Source organism: Heptranchias perlo, chromosome 33 (assembly GCF_035084215.1).
Source record: "Heptranchias perlo isolate sHepPer1 chromosome 33, sHepPer1.hap1, whole genome shotgun sequence".
Classification (NCBI taxonomy): Eukaryota; Metazoa; Chordata; class Chondrichthyes; order Hexanchiformes; family Hexanchidae; genus Heptranchias; species Heptranchias perlo.
This window is the reverse complement of record NC_090357.1, coordinates 9,013,940-9,036,111: the sequence shown is the minus strand read 5'-3', so window position 1 is coordinate 9,036,111 and position 22,172 is coordinate 9,013,940. Positions and strand designations below refer to the sequence as shown.

Here is a 22,172-nt window from a genome sequence, read left to right as displayed (position 1 = left end):
TGGAATATTTTACTTTGTGTAGGTCTGAGAAGCAGATCCGGGCACAAGAGCAGGAGATGGAAAACCAGAAGAAAAATGCCCAGCGGGAACAGTGAGTGCCAACTACCATACGCTACTCTGTGCTTGTGCCTGCACCTCCCCTTTGCCATCTGATGCCTGCTGCTCCACTGTGCCAGTCGGTACCAGTGGCAACTGGTGCTGCTTCCTGCTCTCTGCCTGCCTCTCTGACACTCCAGAGCTGTGACCAGCTTTTGGATTTCCTCTGAGATTATAAAAGTTTTGTATCACTTCTGACCCGGAGAATGTGTGTGTGTTCTTTTTTTAAAAAGCTTCTCTTTTTCATAGCCTCCTGTGCTGTTTCGGCAAGATGACCTGATCGAGGTCTTTAACATAACGAAAGGGTTTGATAGGGTAGAAGTAGAGAAAATGTTTCCACTTGTGTGGGAGTCCAAAACTAGAGGCCATAAATATAAGATAGTCGCTAATCAATTCAACAGGGAATTCGGGAGAAACTTCTTTACCCAGAGAGTGGTTAGAATGTGGAACTTGCTACCACAGGGAGTAGTTGAGGCAAATAGCATAGATGCATTTAAGGGGAAGCTAGATAAGTACATGAGGGGAGGAAGTAATCGAAGGAAATGCTGATAGGGTTGGCTGATGTCGGGAGGGAGCAGGCTTGTGTGGAGCATAAATGCCGGCATAGACCAGTTGGGCCGAATGGCCAGTTTCTGTGCTGTAGTTTTGATGTAAGATGAGCAGTTGCCTCTGAGCATTTCTACAGTGTCTGTAATTCTGTTCTACAGCCAGCAGGGGAGCTAAAGAGCAACATAGCAGAGGCTGAGACTTGACTCCAGGCCTCCCAATTGTCACCGATAGGATCTGTTCACTTTTTCCTCTATAAATTGTCTCAAAAGTTTTTTCTCAACTAAAGGTGTTGTATAAAAGCTAGATGTATCAAACAAGGAAGTCATTTCAGGAATGTAGCCTCTTTAATCCAATCACATTGCTAGTTTTTAATCTAATGTTGTCATTTGTCTGTGACGGTAGAATTGAAATGTAGAAAATGGCATTGGCTGTTGTGATGCTCTTTGTGCAGAGAACAGTGGCTACAGGAGAAGACTCGGTTGGAGAGACAATCATCAAAAAGCAAAGATGAATTCATAGAAGCCATGAGGAGAGCGATGGCTGCTGAGGTAACAGATTGTCATGATTTAGTCAATTCAGTTAACTTCAGTGAAGTATTAATTTTGCTTTAACCCTTTCATCCTCGTTCCAACTTTTTGTTTGAGATGTAAGTCCTTTTTAGGCATTGCATATCCAGATCCACAGGCATGCGCCGTTTCTTCCTTCTGCCAGTACAGTACTCAGTGCTGATGAGTCAAGTTGGCACCAAGACAGATGTTCCATCAGTTGATAAATTCAGCCTCAGGCGCTCTCATTGAATTGGTTGGAAAATGCGCTGTCCATTGTGGTACTGAGCCATATAGACCAGAACAGCCCCAGGTTTAGCACTGGCCTGTGCTGACTTAGAAATTATCAACTGTGGTGAGGGTTAGGCTTTAATTGGCCTCAGCGCCCCCAGGCTTGGGGAGGGAAAACTCGGGTAGGCATTACACATGGTCTGCAGTTCTGTTCTAGTCCAGCAGGGGAGCTCAAAAACAACCGAGCAATGAGGCTGCTCCTGATTGCCATCTAATGACCGTGTATGTGTATGGCCAGCAGGGGAGGAGGGGCTAGGCTGTGTTGCTCACCATGGTCAAATAGCCTGCCACCATTAAACTGTTGAGGCTCATGCATGAAGAGTGGTGAGGTACTGGAGGGTGGCTGGCATTGGAATCCTACATGAGTCAGCACATTCAAGAGCAGAGGGGAAAGAATTGGAAATTTATCTTCATCCTTACTCCTAATTGGAGAAAATAAATGCCCCTACTCTTTTTTGCTGGCTGAGTCTGCTCACAGATTCATTCACAATATGAGCAGTGAGAGCAAAGGGCAAAGTGATGTGGATCTGAGAGATGGAGATGGATTTTGCTGGGTTAGGAATGAGAGGATGAGGAGTGACGCGTGATAAATCACCAAACTCAGTGAGGGATTCAGGAGTGACCCAGGGCAAGCTACTGAACTCTCTTTAGATTTAGACTGATTATTCAGTGGGAGGAGAGGAGAGAGAAGTTGTCTGAATCCTTAATTTCTATGGAATGCAGCCTGGACTTCTGCTTTTGTTTCTCAGGTCCAAGTCCTGGAGTGTGGACGAGATAAAGGGACTGCTTTTCTTGAGCAAGCTGCAAAGGAAGGAGAAGTTAAACTGTCTGGCTTGAGGCAGAAGCTCATGAGGTAAGGAAGCTCCATCAGCACAATGAAGGTGGGGATCTCTTTACTGAGCCACAAATCATGTGAGAATCCTCGGTTTCATTTGCTAAATAATTACACCTGTATTCACCAACGGGCATTTATGATGACGAAAGCACAGTATTAGCAAATTGAAGTGATTTGCGATAAGTGATTTCCAGTGGAGTATCACTCTCTACTCCCTCTCCCGCTTTCAGTGTGTCCCTGTTTCTGTGTCCCTGCCTATCTGCATTCCCACCTTGTATCATAGGCAGCCTGCAGAACAGTGAAAGATTTGATAGGCTTACTGTTACGTCTATTTCTCCTGCGGACCTGCAGTGAGATAGGACCGATTGAGCTAACAACTTTTTAAAACACTCAAAAGCAGTCTCATTTAAAGGTAATAAAGTTTGTTGATCCTTTCAGCTCTTGACCTCCACAGACAGATATTTATATTTGACCAAAATTCATCTGAGTGGCATTGAGATGTAGTATAATTTTATATATGTCTTGCGTCCAGTGTATCTCACTGGCTCAAATATCATATTCAGAGAACAGCAACAAATCATTGCTGAAGAGACATGGAATGTACCAATGAATAAGTTGAGTGAAACCTGTACAAAGGGACACCTCCAATAAAAGGACACTCACTGACAGTCCCAAATAATTTACTGTACATACAGTGACCATTTTGAAAATAGGGATACCTGCAAATAAAGGACATCTGATGCCAGTCCTGTAGGTATCCCTAATTTACAGGTTGCATTGCTATAAAGTCTTTTTTTTAAAAAAGTATTTAAGGAGAAAGAAAGCCAGTCATTTTCTCATGGTTCCTTCGGACCTTGATAACCTTCACTCTCCTGACGGGGAAGACCAGGGATGTACAAGCAGTTGCCAATCTACAATATATTAAAAAAAGAAAATGCACGGCAGGTTCGTCAGCACCTGTTTTGAAAATGATGACAGGCTAACGTTTTAGAAGAGGGCCTGACCTTTCTCTTTACAGACTTTGACTGATCTGTTGTGTCTTCTGCTTTTATCTCAGATTGCCAGCATTTGTAGTTTTTAATGTTAGATTTGTCATTAGATGGTCACTGCAAACAGGGTGCAACAGTTACAGGGTACAGACTGAAAATGGGAAAAAGGATTCACCCGTAATGTTGCTTTTTAAATTTTTTGTTATTGAATTCTCAAGAACATACATTCAGATGTTTCAGTATACTCCTTGTGCAAAGCACCATGCAATCAAAATAAACACTGACTTCATAAAATACATAGGTGAAATATACTTATACTTATGTGTGAATGTGCATTTATATGTACAAGACCTTGTAAAATATTTGTGAATGTACACATATATATATACACACAGTGGCTTCATTTATATATGAAGTGCACTTTCTTGAGAACTCAATAAAAGAAGTACACTCACATATATTTTTGGAAGCCGTTGTTCATTTGGATTCGACAGAATGAGCACATTGATGCATCCTGTGAGGTTGCATTATGGGCAAAGAGAAAATTGAGCTGAATCATGCGGCCGAGCACAGCGTCATTGCAGTTGAGAGCTAAGGCATGTGTGCATCTGAACCCATTTCCCTCTTTCAGCATGGGTTACCACTGACAGGCGGGTGCTCTTTAAGTCCAGCGCCGCTGTGTTGTAAAGGTGAGAGGGCGGATCTGAAGAAACTACTTGTCCGCCTATTTTGTCCCCACAGTGCGCCCACAGTGCAGATTGACGTCAAGGCTGCGATGCTGGCATACGAGTTAGTGCTCGCTGACATCAAATCAAAAATACACCAAACAGTGGTCAGTGCTTCCTTTCTAAATTGTTCCCTCTTATCTTTTCCTTCTCTCTGTTTCCCTCATAATTTTTGCCTTATTTGTTTAAATTCTTCTGCTTCCTTTACTATCTGGGAAAGTAATGGGGGAATTAATCCATCCCCTGAAATTAGCAGCCTTGAGATACAAGTGGGTGTGAAAAGGAATAGAGTGGGTTGCTCAACGTACTGCTACGTTGACCTCAGTGCTGTGACTTTCTTTGGGGGGAAAGGTTAAAGTGTGTCTGTCTTACGAAGCTGTTGTCAATTCTCTTGCGAGTAGCAGTGTCCATATTCATAATTAGATTGCCGTTAGTCTTGCTTGTCCTCGTTAGGAGCATATAATGAGACTTTGCCTAAGCCCGAGTCCACACCCACAGGCAAGTGAATTGCTAACTCCATGAAAACTTCTTTCTGTAGATCGGTGAAGGGAAGGGGGAATTTGCTCCCTATGGGGAGGAGGGCAACTGTTTAATTCCAAAACAAGGGTTATGGGTTGACTACTTCTTGAGGGTGCCCTTTCTGTTTCCACAAGGTTGCTGTATCTTATGTTTGCAAAATGGCCCACTGTTTGTCAAATCCTGACGTCGATGAATTTTGTATGCCAATACTGTGCCCATTCTGGCTCAATACAGCACACAATAATTACTTAAAGACTGGGGGAGACAGGGGAAAGGCAATGGTTAGAAAACTGAAAGAGGCCACTGTTAACTCGTAGTGATCCAGTTTCCATGGTTTCTTAGAATGCTTCATTTAACTATTTTATTTTTAAAAATTACTTTAACCAAACAAAAGGGAAGTGTTAAGAGGATAAAGTTTTGAATAAATAGTGTTCATTTTCCACAAGAAATCTCTTGCCCAATGGCTAACTTTGCTGTGGACAGCATTTTTCACAGTTTGTATTTCTTTCCTTTTATGTTTTTTTTTGAAGAGCGCCTTCAATGAACAGATTGAGCTGATTCGGAATGGAGCAAAGTTGAGTAACATGCCTCAGGTTCCTGTTCTCCTGCCTCCATCCCAGTCTGATTTCATGGTAAGCATTGTGTATTAAACACTATATACGGTTTTGTTAATTCTGAATATGTAAGATACGTCTTTGCAGGGAAATGAGGGGATTTTATTTACTGTTAATACAATTATTTAAAATGCAAAAATGTATATACAACTGTCGGATGTATTGTGACTTATCTGGATGTGTAAATCTTGCAGATAAGAATATTCTTAACAACAAACTGTTCTTTAGCTTATCTATATGGCAAAGCAAAAAGAGCTCTTGGCTTCTAATGGATTTCCCACAAATAACAACAGCCAGGGAACAACCTCGTCACTGCCAGCATTTCCACCAGGATTGGCTCCGTTGAATAATCAGCTGGGAATAACACAGGTAGGCTGCACCGTCGAGACATGTTGCCATACGATTTTTGTTCCTGTTCTCATTGGAAGACGTCTTTTATGAGAAAAGGCAGGAAAGCTCAATGTCCCTTTGGATAGGAGACATGATTGTCCCTTGTCTTCTGAAAGGCCACCTTTAACACGAGATCCTTGCCACTCTTCAATCCACACTCACCTGCAACACCTGGACTTAAAGTTATGCCTTCTTTTGTGCTTGGCAATGACCGTTGTGATCAACTGTTTAACTTTTTATTTCTATTGAGTGTATTTTAAGCCTTGCTCTTGAAATAAAGCCACCAACACCCTATTCACACCACGACTTGATGGGTATTATGCAGTAATCATTATCTGCCACTCGAGTCTCCCCCCTGCCACTTCCAATGTGTGCACAGATTGACATGCCTTCTTTCCCCTCACCTAGCTCCACATCCCTTGGACATTTTATTCCCTTCCTTCTAAGGAATGTTGTACTCAGGCAGCCAACTGAATGGAATTCCCTTGCTGGAGAATCACGGTCAGAAGCTGCATCTCTTCAGTCCAAGTCACCGCATATTAATGTACTGTGTCAATTTGTCAGTAACAGAAATGTTAATCGCTAACTTTATTTTGAATCTGCCATGGCCTATTCTAGTTTATTTTCTAATGCACATAGTAGTTGGGAGCGAGATAAATTCCCTGTATAGGTACAACCTAAAGATTCAGAACCTGACACGGTCTGTGAAACATCCAAAGCCACATTTATAGGAAGGATATTGAGGTTTTTGAGAGGATACAGTGCATATTCATAAGATGCTGCCTGATATGAAGAAACACAAAATACGGAGAAAGACTTGAAAAATTGGTTCATATTTGGTTAGATCAAAGCAAATTAACATAATAGAAGTGTTTAAAGTTATGAAAGGATTGAACACGATAGATAATAGCAGATTGCGTCCAGTAGTTGGGTCAAGAAGAGGGCCCTTATGTACAAGGTTAAATGGAAGAGGTTTAGAACAGAGGGCAGGAGAAACCTCTTCACACAGAGAGTTGTGAGGCTGTGTAATTCACTCCCAGCATTAGTGGTTGAGGCAGAGACCATGTCAACATTCAAGATTAGATTGGATACGTGGATGAAAGAAAAGGGGTTGAATAAAGTGCAAGGTGGATAAATGTGATTAGAACCATTTGCTCGTGTGGAGTGTAAACTAGTTGGGCCAAATGGCCTGTTTCCTTCTTGTAACTTCTATGTACTTTTATGTACGTCTGTTGGTTCCTCCTGCTTTATTTCTGCACTTCTGTAACTTTCATGATATCTTAGTTCTGTCCATTTTCATCTCCAGTCATCCTGCTCTCACTTATTGTTTCTCACTGAAAGCCAAGTTTTACCTCTTTTGGACTCTTCCTGTTTCCAATTATGCTTTCTACTCCAACTTTTAATCCAAAAGAGCTGTATGTGCATATGGTTGTTCTGACATTCCTACTGCTTGCCTCCTTTGAATCACCAGAGTTTAATTTCCTGTGACTGACTCTCTCTCATCAGCCCAAGAATTCCCCAGCGTTCTGTTATGTCTCCCTTTTCACGTTGATGAACTTCTCTATTCATCATTCAATCTTATCCATTCTTTTGCTGACGATTCCACTCTGTATGGATAACTTCTTTCAAATCACATGTCCTCAGTACACACAACCTACCTTCTCCTTGCAGTGCAATGACAGAGTCAACCCCTCCATGCCCCCCGGGTCAGTGGAAATCTAGTTTCCTCAAACACACAGTTTTGTAATTGCTCTCACAAGTCTAACCAACAGCCACCATCTCTTAATTTGAACATCACCCTTAGTCCCCCTTAATCTCTTGTCATTGGCCTCACTATCTCTTCTGATCTCAAATAGAACTCTTCCTATCTCCTCCATTGTTGAAGCCACCTCCGAAAAAAACTTGATTTCCTCTTTCATGCCAAACACTTCTGTTCAACATCTCTTAACTTTCTGTCCAAGACTTGAATACTGCTCCCATATCTGGGGAGGCTGTTTTAGGACCTCTCTCACAAGCCTGCACAATATACTTGGAAAAAGCCTGATGGTAGCTATGCAATCCCTTCCCAGGCTCTAGTCTCCAACAATAGGTCTCTGTTAAAACCATTCCTGTCTCCCTCTATGTTATTGTTATTACTACAGTGCTCTGCTGAACATTCCTCTTGTTCTTTCTAAGCTGTAAATACACCAGCCTCCACACCCTATCGAAATCAAGGAGCAGATTTTCCCCAGGCTAAGTTTGGGTTTTCGTGCCTTGTTGTTGCCGCAAAGCTTGCAAATGAACACAGTGAGACGACTGCTTCAATTTTCTGTGGTTAGCTCATTTGAACGATTGAGCAGCTTTGGCCTCCTTCTGGGAGCCAGCCTAATTGGGGATGTGGAAAATCTGGCCCACGGGTCAAATTTAAAGCAGTGTGTGCTTTATTGCTTCGATAGTTTACATTCTGCTGCTGATTAGAATACTGCTTTGGTCTAAAATCTGCTTTTGAACTGTTCCAGCGATCGATGTCGCCTGGATTGTCAGCGCAGACAGCATCAGCTGGGTTACCACACCAGACACCGATTGGTCCAGTCAATCCCAGCCAAGCGGGAAGCTCAAATCCCAACCACTTGGAGCGACTTCTAGAGAGATTGACTGAGTTGTTCCCACAACATAACAGGTGAACAACCTGATGAATTGAGGGGCCCGATCGTATATTTTTTAATAACCTCTGGGCTGATTAAGAAACTTGATTGTTAGAATTAGGAGAACAAAAAGTGGGTGAAAAATGTATCAAGTTTGAAGTCCCTCTACCAGAACGTGACCCAGTTAAAATATCCCAGGGAGAGGGATATTGGGAGTTTTCCGATTGGGTTTAACAGTTACAGTTTGAGCCACCTATTGGATCAGTTTGGTCTTTATTAGGTGGTTGTTGAAAGAGATGCCCTTTGGAGTCAGGTTGGGGATAATACATCTCACTCCACAACATGCCTACTGACCTATTTTTTTTCACTCCTCTCTTGAAGGCACCAGCTTGTGCTGACTGCCATCCGGTACCTCACCCCAGTGGCTTTTCTTCATCTGGAATCCCAGGCAGTGTGTCACCAGTCCATTCAACCAAGGAGAGCATCACAACCAAGCCTGATTCCACAGACTCCCGACTTTCATACACTAGCAGTTTCTCGCAGAGGTCATTAGATGGTGATTGAGAGGGGCAGCTCTGGCTGACTTTCTCCTCCCGAGCTCCGATTGCTATCTACTGACTCCGTGTGTTTGCGTCAGTTGGGCTCAGCTACGATGCTTCTTACGGTCAAATAGTCTGTTAAAACTTATTGTCTAATCTCACACATGAAGAATTGAGCAAGCTTGAGTCAGCATCTTGAGAAAATTGGAGGCTGAGGATGGATTTGATATTAGTTCCAAGTCTGTTTTGAATTTTGAATGGTTCTGCCCAATTTAATGTGTAAATTACTTCCTTACTGTATTTTCCACAAATGAATACAGTTGTTTGATCTCTCTTGAATGGATATAGAGAGAATTTGGCGCCTCTGTAGTTAAGAGCCTTGTCTGCTCCAATGGTCAGTCCGGACTAACGTTCTGTAACGTTTTTTGACAGGGAAACGATGATCGTCTTTCTAAGACAGGTCCGCATGATGAACAATAACTCATTGGCTGGACTGTCCTTTGAACAAATCATCAGTCAAGTATCAGTCCTTAACAAAAACCATCAGCCACTCCTTGGGGTAAGTGTATAGGAGGCTTTTAATTGCATGCTTGTACTGTCTTTTAATTTATTAGATTATACATATGATTCTCAAAAGGAGTTAAGATACAAAATGCAAGAGGGAGTCTTTCTGCATTTGGACCAGTGTTAGCTGGAGCCATCCTGTTAGACACAGTAGAAAGGACTCAAGGGCAACTAATCGATGTAATTATAAAGTTTCCTGTAGTTTTTTTATGATTTGTCATTAGTTGCCACTGTCCCATTTAATAAGTGTTTTATTGCATTCACAAAGCCTGCTAAACTTATCTAGAGGTAGAATGTGGACACTGCACTAACTTTTACTTTGCTTTGACTTACTGGGGTAATTTTGCACCTTTACTGCTCAGTGCGTTAAACTGGCGGAGCGGATCGCCCGCCCGTTATGTCATGTCTTTTGTACAAGATTTGTCTGGAAGCCTGCTGCTGCATTCAACACTCGTATCAGGAGACTAAGAAAAACCCCATCACACTGGGCTGACCCTTGGAGCAAGTTCAAAATTGAGTTTCTATTTGGGCTTCATCTTGGTCTACACCAGAGGGATTCAGAGTGATGGGTCATGTTAACTAGATTAAATTTCAGATTAACAGATCTGCATGACTTGAACAATGATTTAAAAAAAAAATTTGGGTTCTTGGGATGGGATTAAAGTTGATGTGTTTTGTATATTCCACAGAACATAAGTTTGGACTATCCAACCCTGTCCGCAGATCCGATGTTGCCATCAGCAACATGGAGAAATGTTACACCGGATCCCTTTAAAGTGAATCGGCTAGGATTTATGAAGGGTTTGTCACATCAGAGCGGAGTCAGTACCGAACTCGGCCTTCAGGTAGTCTACATCCTTATGTAGTTTCTTGTTTGCTTTGTGTGTCAGCTGGTCTTAATGTCTTTCTGAGCAAGATTGTCAGTTTGTGTCCACTGGAAAGTGGGTTGAGATTGACCAGATTGAAATTAACCAAAGTCACCAGCAGAGAAAGAGAATATTTTTATTCCATAAGCGTGGCCAGGACCTTGAATGTAGGCATCCATTGTGCCAACTTATCGTGCCAGCCACTGCCCCTTGCTTCTTTGTAAAGATTAACCTAATGATATACATAAATGATTTGGACTAATATCAAAAATTAGCTGACACCCAAATTAGGGGCCTGCCAATCTGCGAGGAAGTGTGCAGGAGGGTATATCAGTTAGAAGAGAGGGTATACCTTTAGCTAATGCAGTTCACTGTAGATAAACGTGAAGTTGTACACCTTTGCGGGGGAGGGGGGAGAGCGCAGAGTTTGGAAATATAAACTAAATGCCAAAACTCTCAGTGAAGTGGAGGAACAGAGTCACCCATGGGTGCAGATGCACAGATTTTTAAAAGCAGGATTGCAGGTGGAACACGCCATTAAAAGGGTAAATTGGATTCTGGGTTTTATTTAAGGGCTTTGAATAAAAAAAGCGAGGAGTTGGTGACAGTCGAATTACTGAGTGCAGTTTAGGGCACCTCGTTATAGAAAGGATATTGGAGCCATGGAAAAGATGGAACATAGATTCATTAGGATGATAACAGGGATGAGAGGATATAGTTATTTTTTTTTATTATTCGTTCACGGGATGTGGGCGTCGCTGGCGAGGCCAGCATTTATTGCCCATCCCTAATTGCCCTTGAGAAGGTGGTGGTGAGCCGCCTTCTTGAACCGCTGCAGTCCGTGTGGTGACGGTTCTCCCACAGTGCTGTTAGGAAGGGAGTTCCAGGATTTTGACCCAGCGACAATGAAGGAACGGCGATATATTTCCAAGTCGGGATGGTGTGTGACTTGGAGGGGAACGTGCAGGTGGTGTTGTTCCCATGTGCCTGCTGCTCTTGTCCTTCTAGGTGGTAGAGGTCGTGGGTTTGGGAGGTGCTGTCGGAGAAGCCTTGGCGAGTTGCTGCAGTGCATCCTGTGGATAGTGCACACTGCAGCCACGGTGCGCCGGTGGTGAAGGGAGTGAATGTTCAGGGTGGTGGATGGGGTGCCAATCAAGCGGGCTGCTTTATCTTGGATGGTGTCGAGCTTCTTGAGTGTTGTTGGAGCTGCACTCATCCAGGCAAGTGGGGAGTATTCCATCACACTCCTGACTTGTGTCTTGTAGATGGTGGAAAGGCTTTGGGGAGTCAGGAGGTGAGTCACTCGCTGCAGAATACCCAGCCTCTGACCTGCTCTAGTAGCCACAGTATTTATATGGCTGGTCCAGTTAAGTTTCTGGTCAATGGTGACCCCCAGGATGTTGATGGTGGGGGATTCGGCGATGGTAATGCCGTTGAATGTCAAGGGGAGGTGGTTAGACTCTCTCTTGTTGGAGATGGTCATTGCCTGGCACTTATCTGGCGCGAATGTTACTTGCCACTTGTGAGCCCAAGCCTGGATGTTGTCCAGGTCTTGCTGCACGCGGGCTCGGACTGCTTCATTATTTGAGGGGTTGCGAATGGAACTGAACACTGTGCAGTCATCAGCGAACATCCCCATTTCTGACCTTATGATGGAGGGAAGGTCATTGATGAAGCAGCTGAAGATGGTTGGGCCTAGGACACTGCCCTGAGGAACTCCTGCAGCAATGTCCTGGGGCTGAGATGATTGTCCTCCAACAACCACTACCATCTTTCTTTGTGCTAGGTATGACTCCAGCCACTGGAGAGTTTTTCACCTGATTCCCATTGACTTCAATTTTACTAGGGCCCCTTGGTGCCACACTCGGTCAAATGCTGCCTTGATGTCAAGGGCAGTCACTCTCACCTCACCTCTGGAATTCAGCTCTTTTGTCCATGTTTGGACCAATGCTGTAATGAGGTCTGGAGCCGAGTGGTCCTGGCGGAACCCAAACTGAGCATCGGTGAGCAGGTTATTGTTGAGTAAGTGTCGCTTGATAGCACTGTCGACGACACCTTCCATCACTTTGCTGATGATTGAGAGTAGACTGATGAGGCGGTAGTTGGCCGGATTGGATTTGTCCTGCTTTTTGTGTCCTGCTTGATGAGAGACTTGGAAAAATGAGGGTTATAACCAGAGCAGAGTAGGATAAAGGGGGATCTAATTGAAGTGTTGAAAGGATGAGAGAGTTTAAATAGCAAAAGATTATTTCCACACATTGATGAATGAACAAGTGGCATAAACTCAGGATAAGTATTAGAAGCATAAAGGAGGAGGATAGAAGAAACTTTTTCACTCGAAGGATTATTAGAATATGGAATACATCACCACAAGTGTCTCTGAAGCCAAATTAATCACAGCACTTGAGAGAGAATTGGATAAACACTTGAAGCCAAAATATATTAAAAGGAAGGGGTAAGAGCTCGGATAGGGGATCAGAACAGGCAATATGTGGGCTGAGCGGTCTCCTGTGCCAAGATTTCCATGATTCAGCCTCATTCTTTGATGCCTGTCAGCTGCTTGTTTAACGCTGCCCTTGCTTCCTAGATGGAGGATGAGGATCCCTGTGTGATTTGCCAGGAAGAACTGACCAGCAGTCGCCTCTTTGTGATGAAATGTGGACACAAATACCACAGAGAGGTAAAGGCTTGTTTTCTTTTCCTTTCCAATTTTCTCCTTCCCATCCTCGCCTCTCCTGAAGGTGTTGACTGCCTCGGTAGATCACCCTTCAATACCAGACTGAAATGGCCGTTCGTTGTGTGAGTCCTGGCAGACTATTCAACTGTGGGTGGCATTGCAATCCAATTAATCCCGACCTCCATACGTGTACCCATTTCAGAAGCGGTCACTGTGTAGTGATCATAAATGGAAACACTGGTTGGTCTCTTCCCTGTCCTAGGGATGCTGGGACCATTATAGTGCCAATAAATCCAGCCCGCTCCCCCAACTGAGATAACTAACTCAGCTCAGATCAGGCATTGAATCCGGGCCCTCCTGGTCTCTGGTACTGAGGCAAAAACAATACCTCTGTGCCAGCAGGATGGCTGAGGTGATGGATTTAAATAACATGCATCTATGGGTCTGTGGTGCGATGCCTTGGTAGATGTGGGAGGAGGGAACAGTGATCCCATATTTAAATCTGATTGTGGTCAATGCTCTTCAAACCGAAGGAAGCATTAAAAACCATCTTAACATGATTATAACCAATAGAAGATCAAATAAACAAGAGGGAATTCATGGCCAAAAGCTGATAGAAGTCAGGGATAAAAGCTTCTTAGAAACTGATCCAAAGGCAGCGTAGACTATGGTGCATTTGTCTGGTTGCCCGCTCCCCCACCAGCGTGGAGCTGATCCAGTCAAAATTGAAATTATAAAGAATAGCCAAATGTACGGCCCAGTCTGGAATGGAGCCACACACACCAGGATGGTCCCAGGTTCATTGCCAAGTTTGGTGCTCTTGGTAACAATTTGCACCTGTACCCCTTCAGCTGGCAGGGTTCCTGCTCTTGCTCGCTACCCAGTAACCACTACTGGGAAGTGAAGGTGTTTGGTTTTGGGTGAGAACAGGATCAGGCTCGGCAGTTATGTTCTTCATAGTTGAATAATCTGCCAACGCTCATGTTCAAAGATTGGCCACTGGACCATGGTTAATACAAGCCTGCCAGAATCCATAAAACAGTATGGCAGAAAACAAATCAGTACTCTTGTGAAAGGAGGGGGAAAAAAAAAAACTTGTGCATTTTTTTTTCAAAGAAGAGTGAAGTGGCCATTTTGATTGTTCTGCTGCCCCCATTCAATGAGATCCTTCAACCTGTATCTTAATCTCAACACAGGCCTGTCACTTAGTTGTTTCTTGTTCTGTGTATTTTTTTTTCTCATTCTCATTGTGTTCTTTCCCCTCGACTACAGTGCATCTCTTTGTGGTTGAAGGAACAGAAGACTTGCCCAAGTTGTACACTCACCTTTGCAACCTCCTTCTCACAAACCTAACCGTGTGACTGGAATCTGTGACCTTCGTCTATAGACTGGCCCACCTGGAATCTGATAACTAGGCTTTTGCTCAGCGTAAACTTGTGACGGAAGTAAGGCTCTTGTGGTGCAGTTGCAGGTCAGGAGTGTGCACGATACATCCTGATCTTTATTGGAAAATGACTCTGCTGAATGGGTAACATTGAATACTGTCACTCCTGTGAATTTCAAATTAATTCATTGTCACAAGTTCCTATCAAAGCAGATGGCACTGTATTGAAAGATTACTTCATAAATTATTTTGTGAATGGTATGCTGATTCCTTGACAGTGCTACTGATGCACATTTTAAAAATGAGGGGAGAAGTGATCATTTGAAATTTAAAAATTAAAGAAAGATTGTCTAAGTATTGGTGTAGATTGAGTATTGCATTGAACTAGCACTGGCCAGATTTGCTTTATTTAAAAAGAGCCTTCTGGACGATTAGAGGTAGTGGCATTTGTTTTTGTTTCTCCAATCCAACAAGGGGGCCCTGTTCCCAGCTTTTTTGCATAGTTGCCCTGGGGGTGACTGCGAGGAGGAATGAGGGAGCACCAAAGTTTGACTCACCTGTTCCTCCTCTGGGGAACCGGTTTTGCTTCTCTATGGGATCTCGGATAGCCCGATGGAGATCAGCCACTGGCTGCGGGAGGAACTACAGGGAGAAGGTCTAACTGCTCCATTGTAGTGTGTTCACGGAGCAAGACACTGTACCACCAGGCCTCCTGCTCTGGACGAGTTTCAGAATTCTATTCTGGATGTGGTCACTGCAGCTAGTTTACTGCCCTGTGTTAACTGGAACTCCTATGAAGAATCATTTTTGTTTAAGGTAAACGACCTCTTCTGACTATGTACAGTAACTGCAGCTAAAAGGGAAGTCAATGATCTGAACCAGCCCCTTGGAGGCATAAATGATTAGCCATGTATCCCCGCACCCCCTGCACTTTGGGACTTTTCATGGCCCCTCCACACATCATGTCCCTAGTTCTGAGATGTCAGCATGATTGTTTAAACAACTGAACATAAGATATCTGCTTTAAGAACCACTCTGGCTACAAGGGCCCTGTACGAAACGAGTCTCTCTTCAGTCCCCAAGAGCCCACATTGCAAAACTGTCCCAAACTTGGTATTGATTGGCAAGCTTGGTCAGAAAAGGCAGAGTTTCTTGTGGTAAATAGCAAAATGCCATACTAGTGTAAAAGAGGCTGTTCTGCTGAGGTTGGGAAAATACATTGTTGGGGCATAGTAGAGGGAGTTTTACTCTGTATCTAATGGCGCTATACCTGAACTGAGTGTTTGTTGCTGACACTGGTAATCTTAAATGGAAAAAGTATTCCATTCCTCAACACTAAATATCCCTTCACCATGAGTACAAATTAAAAAAAACAACTTTGTGTGTAATCATAATGCAATCATACACATAACTCATTCATATGTATATATGCACATGTTTTATTATAAAGGCTTCTTACTGCATTGTTTGATACCCGGTACATTGTCACATCAAGTTTTATCCTGTAAAAGATACTTATTGAACACTTCAGTTTAAATATAAAAAGAGGCAGAATTTACAGAGATCCGGTCGAAACAGCAATGGTTTATTATCCTTGTGGAGTAGGTCCAGAATGCAGGGTGTTGGGACAGTTTCCTTACATATGAAATTCCCTCTGTCATGGTATATAGTTTAAGTGGTTAATACCAGTTCAAGCTGCAGTGCTGCCCCCCCCCCCAAAAAAAAGGATACAGGGACTAACTAAAGAATCCTATTTCTTTTTAAAAAGGGTATTTTTCTGGTGTTCTCCAGTGATGATAATTTGCAGACAACTTCCATCCTAAGCCCTGAATTAGCCAAAGTCTGCAGGTGCTCAAAGGGCAGTAAGCAGCATTTTGAGATTTTGGCTGCAGACCTTCTCCTGATGTCAGGGGAGGGGGGAGGAGATTGGATTATACAGGTCAGCAAGTGAACACCTACACAGGGCTGTGGGACTGGAGTTTGTCTCAGGCAAAGAGCAAGACCACCCCACGAGGCATTCTGTATCTCCAGCAACCTATACAGTACCTGAATTACATTGCAGGCCGATCTTCAAAAAGGTCCTGCACGAAAGCCTTAGGCATTGAAGCTTTAACGAAGGATATTGGTTCCAAGACTTCTCACAGGCTTTGCTGAGCAGATTATTACATTTCCACAAGCACATTCTCTCCCACCCGCCATAGTCAAAGAGTCAAGCTAGTTTGCTTATGTGTTAAAATATATCTATTGGTTACTATTCATATTAAATGTTTTTAAAAGGCTGGTTTTGAATGTGTACCATCTCCTCTTACACTCACCGCAGTAAAAGGACTTGGGATACAGTTTGAAGTAATTGTACCTATTGAGAGAGCAGCAACCAGGCAGCCATTCTATTACTCCCTTTAACACACTGGCTCCTTCTGTTCCCTGGTATTGTTTAATACACAAGCCTAGCATTATTAAGAACTTCAACAATCACATTTTCATTGATTACTTTGAATCATTTGTTATGTGTGATTAGCAATCAGAGTTAAACACAATATAAGGCCAGAGTTAGTGTGTAAGTTATATTAATTACATTAAAGTGAACATTTAAATTACCAGCAGCTTTCCAATCATTGCTACAACACTAACAGTATTTGTCACTTTCTCCACTTCCCCCCCTCCCCCCACTCCAGATTTTTAGCGTAAATATTTAGTGTTTGAAAAGAACCATTCAACAGCGACAAAACTGGTTTAAGAGACTTCCTCTGTACAGTGATCAGTTGGCATTTGCGACCCCTTGCACTTCTGCACACTCATTCTGTTGTGCCCTGAAGTGGTACGTCTAGTATTGAGGCCAGAGTCCCTACCTGCGAGCCTCTTGATCTTACCCAATAGCAGGGTGTGGTGGGCGACCGAGGTGCAACTTCTTTAGAGAAAAAGCGTTGGAAGTCGAGTCGCTGTGCACTGCTTAGATGTACAACACAAGCGTAGCATTGACAGCAGCTCAGGGACAGAACATGTAACCTCGCTCAGGTACAGAAGATGGTGCGCCAATGGGGACCGTGTAAAAAGGAAATTAAAAGTTTGTTAAATATGGGGCAAAATGAACTAACTCCAATCGTAACATGATGTGAATGGAGCTTCCGTTATTCCAAATGCCTCCAATCAGTGCAGACTGTGACTACGTGGTACTGGATAACTTCCTGCTGCTGAAATGCCAGTTAATTACAATTAATGTTTGAACTCTTCCTGTACCAGTCAGGTGGTTCTTGGAACAGGTAACGACCATATTAATTTCATTAGACTGTTAATAAGTGACAGTGCTGAGCCAAGCATATTATTCCAATGCACTGTTCTCATTATACATCAGACCTAATCCAAGTATAATCACAATGTAAACATTGTTTTTTGGAAAGTTACTTTCCAGGATTCACCTCTATTATTGATCTCTTCTCTTGGTGCAAGACCTAAACTGAAGCAGTAAAATAGACAATGTTTTTAGTTCATTATAAAAGGTAGTCGAGTGGTAGGAAGGTCAATTCTACAACTAGATGGGATAAGAGTTATTAAAATCCACCCAGTCGCGGACGGAGTAAATTGAGAATGCAACCGTTAACGAAACAGTAGGGAGCTGCTGTGATATCACATGGTAATGGCTCACCAGCTGACCTCAAATACATTCTGTTCAACGCACTGCTGTGAGTCACTAAACTATCAGTGGGCATTATGATCAGCTATTACACTGGGTGGAACCATCAATAACATACAGCATGCACTTAGTTAGCCAGCCCATGTACTACAAACAACCTTGTGACATCACTGAAGATTACATCATGTGATCCACAGAAATGTTACAAGGTTTGTAATACCACTCCTTTGCAGCTGATATTAGATTGATGATAAGATGTGACCCGTTGATAAAATCAAATATGAAGATTAACATCTATTACTTTTGGGATTAATTAGAAACACAATTATACTGATCAAAGACTGAGTAGATGTGTAACACACACCTAATGTAGTGCATCAGTACGTGATTTCATAGTTCTATTGCTGATCTTTGACTCTTGCAGCATATCATCATGTGATGAGCAAGCTGCAAGTCCGTTGGGTTTTCCAGGATGGGAAAAACAAATTATTGGAGGCTACAATTAGAGTCTATCTGAGGATAAATTTTAAAACAAAGCCAACTGTTTTAAATTACACAGGCGATGAGGTCCTATGGAGTTCCAGCTACTAACATTGCATTCCCCCTATCCTCATGCTGCAATTGTTTCTCTTCCACCTGCAGCGCACCAGAGTAAGATGACATTTTGATGTTGTGCAGCTGGACTAGATTACTTTAAAAGAGTGGCTTATAAAAAAAGAGAAATTATGGCTTTATTGACAAACAATTCTGTGCAGCTTTGTATAATTCCACTAAAATGCAGGCCAGCCACCACGACCAACCAAACCACAGTGATGTGCAGGAAGGAGGAGCACTGGTGGCAAAAAGCATGAAATACTACAAGCCAGATTTAACCCATAGCACAGTAGCCGAATAAATTTTGAACTTTTGGTTTTAAAAAAAGAGTAAATAGCTGAGATTCACAGTTTAAAAAATATCGGGCTGAGAGCCATATGTTTGTCTCACTAATTGTGGATGGGATTTGGAAAAGGGGAATTTTGTGATGGGAATTGCTGAAGACGGACTCACAGTAATGGTGTGATCAGAACTGCACTCACTCGTGGGCCTTTACCGACATGATCAAAGCAGCAGCCTCTCTACCGGACGAGCGTTCCTGAATTTTCAATCTTCCTTCTTGGGGAGGCGGCCCATCTTGGTCCGGATGTTCCTCAGCAGGAAAAAGGCGACAGTGGTGATAGCGCAGGTGACCTCCGCTATCCAGAATGCCATGTCCCAGCTGTAAATCTTAGCAACTGTACTGAATGGGAGGCCGGCCAGGAAACCGCCCACTGTAGGACACAAGGCAGAAATTGAGAAGACGAAGGAAAAGCTTTGAGTTATGAACACAAGGTTTCAAGAGTTCACATGAAATCTATTGCACAGTTTAATTCCTTCCCTGTTGAACGCGTGTGCTAATGGAATTGAAGGATGTTAGGGACGCAGTGTGGAACATTTTTTGGTACCCAGTGTCAATATGAGGTAATATCAGGTCATATATAAAACAGCCAGATACACAGTAAAGCTTTCTCTACTCTGCCCCAATAATGTTCTTTAACTGCAACTTTACCAGCAACCCACAGTGTGATTTATTGTTAATTTACCACATCAGCTGTCTGTACAGTCAGTCGGAGATTTCTCATTTAGTACCAAATTGTTGACCAGTTGTGTGTTTTGGGCCCATGCCCAGCAGGAACTGGATTAACACCACTCAAAGTTACAGCCAACAGAGGGAGACGGTCATGCCATCAGTCATAGCAAATCTAAACCCAAGTCTCTGTGGCCGTACAAGTGTGGACTGGAGTGAGTGGCTTCAATTTGTCCATCCCTCTCCGAGAAAGAGCTTGGTCTTCACTTGCAGTTCCCAGCAACAGAGCAGCTGAGATCAGGAGATCACGGTGAGAGGAACCGCATTTACAAACCAAAAAAACCTTCCCTGCACGCCCTTGACGCTCAGGTGGTTGTAAGGATTAACCCCTGGAGTAAGCTGCTCTGTTCATCACAAGTGTTACAGAATTCCATAAAACACTTTTAAATAAGTTTGGACTTATTCCTGCTCCTAATTCAATAAAATTAGCAGTCGCACTCAGAGGCCACGTGTACGGAAATAGAAAAATAAGATCTCCGGTTGGAGCTGAGAAGACGAGAGGGAGTTTTAACTAGCGGGAAGTGCTGACGGTAAAGGAGTGAATTCCCACAGGGATTCTCCTGCTCATCCACCGTTTTTCCCGGGGTTTCCGCAACTCTTCTGCAGAAGTTACGGGCTGGAGAATCCTGAGGAAATTCTCCCCCTTAAGTCCCTAGAATGAAAAAAAAAATGGTGTTCCAATCCCCAAAAGCTCGAAAGGCAATATTAAACCCCAAATTCTGCAACAGAAATCTAAATTTGGGTACTATGGGATCACAAGGCAGAGCGGTCTGTGTCAGATTCCACTGTATAAAGATTGAAGCTGGCGCTTATTATTTAGCTGCATTTCTGTTCTTGACTCACCGTTTGCCATCAAAGCAACAATGGCATGAGATGTCCCAGACAGGTTAGAAGGTGCACTCTCATTGGCTATCACTCCAAACAGTGCAATTGGCCCATAGGAACAGAAGCCAAATATGGCTCCCAAGGACAGAATCCATAACTAGGAGAAAAGAGAAAGGTGGGGAGGGAAAAAGTGATTTAGTATAAAGATTGTACAGCCCAAACATATATACGTACATATATTTTTAAAAATCTCTCAGGATGTGGGAGTCACTGGCATGGCCGGCATTTATTGCCCATCCCTAGTTGCCCTTGAGAAGGTGGTGGTGAGCCGCCTTCTTGAACCGCTGCAGTCCGTGTGGTGACGGTTCTCCCACAGTGCTTTAAGGTCGGGAGTTCCAGAATTTTGACCCAGCGACAATGAAGGAACAGCGATATATTTCCATGTCAGAATGGTGTGTGCCTGGGAGGCGGTGGTGTTCCCGTGCGCCTGCTGCCCTTGCCATCCTAGGTGGTGGAGGTCACAGGTTTGGGAATAAATGGATTACTGCTAAATAACTACTTTCTACCACCACAGACGTTTAGTCCTTCTGAATGGTGACACTACGGCAGTATCACTGTTGCAAAATGGTCAGGAAGTATCAGAAATTCAAATAAACTACTGAAGTAAACCAAAAGCCAGTCCTGGCTCTCAGTGCAGGTGACAGGCTGTCATTTGTTTTTATGGGGCTTAAGCAAATGAGGGGAAGTTGCACACAATAGAGACCATTTGAACTACAATAATTGGATTGGGTCTTCTGTATTTTTTTTGCAACTCAAAGAAATTCTGTACGTTTCTAATCCATAGCATTTTACAGCAAGTTTACAGAAATGTACAGAACCACAAGTTGTTGCAGTGGACATGCAAATATCCATTGTAAACTTTGAATAAATGTAGGACAATATCATCAGCTTCTGGGAAATGTTGGTGTAAACACGTTTCTGCAGATATTAAGGAGGAATGTTACAAGGGGTTTAGAAATGGATGCACAGAGAGAATAAGAGCAGGTGAGGCAGGGGGAGACAGCGATCACAAGAGAGAAGAGGGAGCGATAGAGAGACCTCATCTTCAGTTAAGTTGGTGATTTGAGTCAAAGGCAAGAAGATTAATGTCCAGAGCTCAGTCTCCTGAGGAAATAAAGAGGAAGAACATCACAGACAGGCAATGATCAAAGTACAGCAAGGCAACTTTCATTCACAAGAAGTCCTGTGGTAATGTGATTTAATTATACATTATTCCCCCTTCCTACAATTTCCCTGGGTAGTTTGGTTTCCATGGATGCAAGTCATCCTCTGGCACCACACCCAAGTGGACAGTAAATGCTGGCAAGTGATTTGACCATTGAGCCTGCGTACCGACTACACGCGTGTACACACACACACAAGCACATGTCGGTCACAAGAGGGAACCCTGGCTGCTTTTCCCCCCACCCCACAGTCTAAATATTGAAAACATGCAGATGCCAAATTTGCTGAAGTTTGAAACAAATTTAATTAAACACGAGAGTTAAAAAAGTTTGAATCCCAGGGCTGCCCATCACCATCTCTGACTTCCTTGCCCCTGATGGGTGGTTTCAATCAGCAGAGGCACTAAATGGAATTGCATGTATGCACACAAGAGGCACTGACTGGCCAGGCAGGGGAGATAGAATAGTTACTGATGCCAGTCATGAAGATGTTCATGGCTGACAAGGAGGTCGTCTACCAGTGAACCAACTCTGAATAGTAAAATGGGAACAAAAATACATTTAACAAGTAAAGGGACAATGAACATGAAATATTGAGGATCATTCAAAACAGGCCTATAATG

General features: G+C 43.1%; 2 protein-coding genes across 6 annotated transcripts in view; one reads left to right on the top strand and one right to left on the bottom strand.

Moving 5' to 3' along the window:
* The window catches only part of LOC137301458 (E3 ubiquitin-protein ligase DZIP3-like), a 57,894-nt gene extending 43,330 nt beyond the window's left edge, over window positions 1-14,564 (top strand). Inside the window, exons 28-38 of one of the 2 annotated variants that reach the window (XM_067970960.1) lie at window positions 23-91; window positions 1,097-1,193; window positions 2,231-2,334; window positions 4,047-4,137; window positions 5,080-5,181; window positions 5,392-5,532; window positions 8,052-8,212; window positions 9,149-9,275; window positions 9,970-10,125; window positions 12,734-12,826; window positions 14,096-14,564. In XM_067970960.1, the coding sequence (XP_067827061.1) occupies window positions 23-91; window positions 1,097-1,193; window positions 2,231-2,334; window positions 4,047-4,137; window positions 5,080-5,181; window positions 5,392-5,532; window positions 8,052-8,212; window positions 9,149-9,275; window positions 9,970-10,125; window positions 12,734-12,826; window positions 14,096-14,176 (1,222 nt within the window). In that variant the 3' untranslated portion in view covers window positions 14,177-14,564. Of the gene's footprint in view, window positions 1-22; window positions 92-1,096; window positions 1,194-2,230; window positions 2,335-4,046; window positions 4,138-5,079; window positions 5,182-5,391; window positions 5,533-8,051; window positions 8,213-9,148; window positions 9,276-9,969; window positions 10,126-12,733; window positions 12,827-14,095 lie in introns of those variants that run through there. The other variant, XR_010958295.1, reaches the window with a different exon arrangement.
* A 1,062-nt stretch (window positions 14,565-15,626) lies between these two features.
* The window catches only part of LOC137301459 (glucose-6-phosphate exchanger SLC37A4-like), a 29,008-nt gene continuing 22,462 nt past the window's right edge, over window positions 15,627-22,172 (bottom strand). For 3 of the 4 annotated variants that reach the window (XM_067970962.1, XM_067970961.1, XM_067970963.1), the window contains 3 exons: window positions 21,425-21,490; window positions 20,345-20,483; window positions 15,627-19,145 (listed from right to left, as the gene is read on the bottom strand). In XM_067970962.1, coding sequence (XP_067827063.1) covers window positions 18,979-19,145; window positions 20,345-20,483; window positions 21,425-21,490 — 372 coding nt within the window. In that variant the 3' untranslated portion in view covers window positions 15,627-18,978. The remainder of the gene's footprint in view (window positions 19,146-20,344; window positions 20,484-21,424; window positions 21,491-22,172) is intronic. The other variant, XM_067970964.1, reaches the window with a different exon arrangement.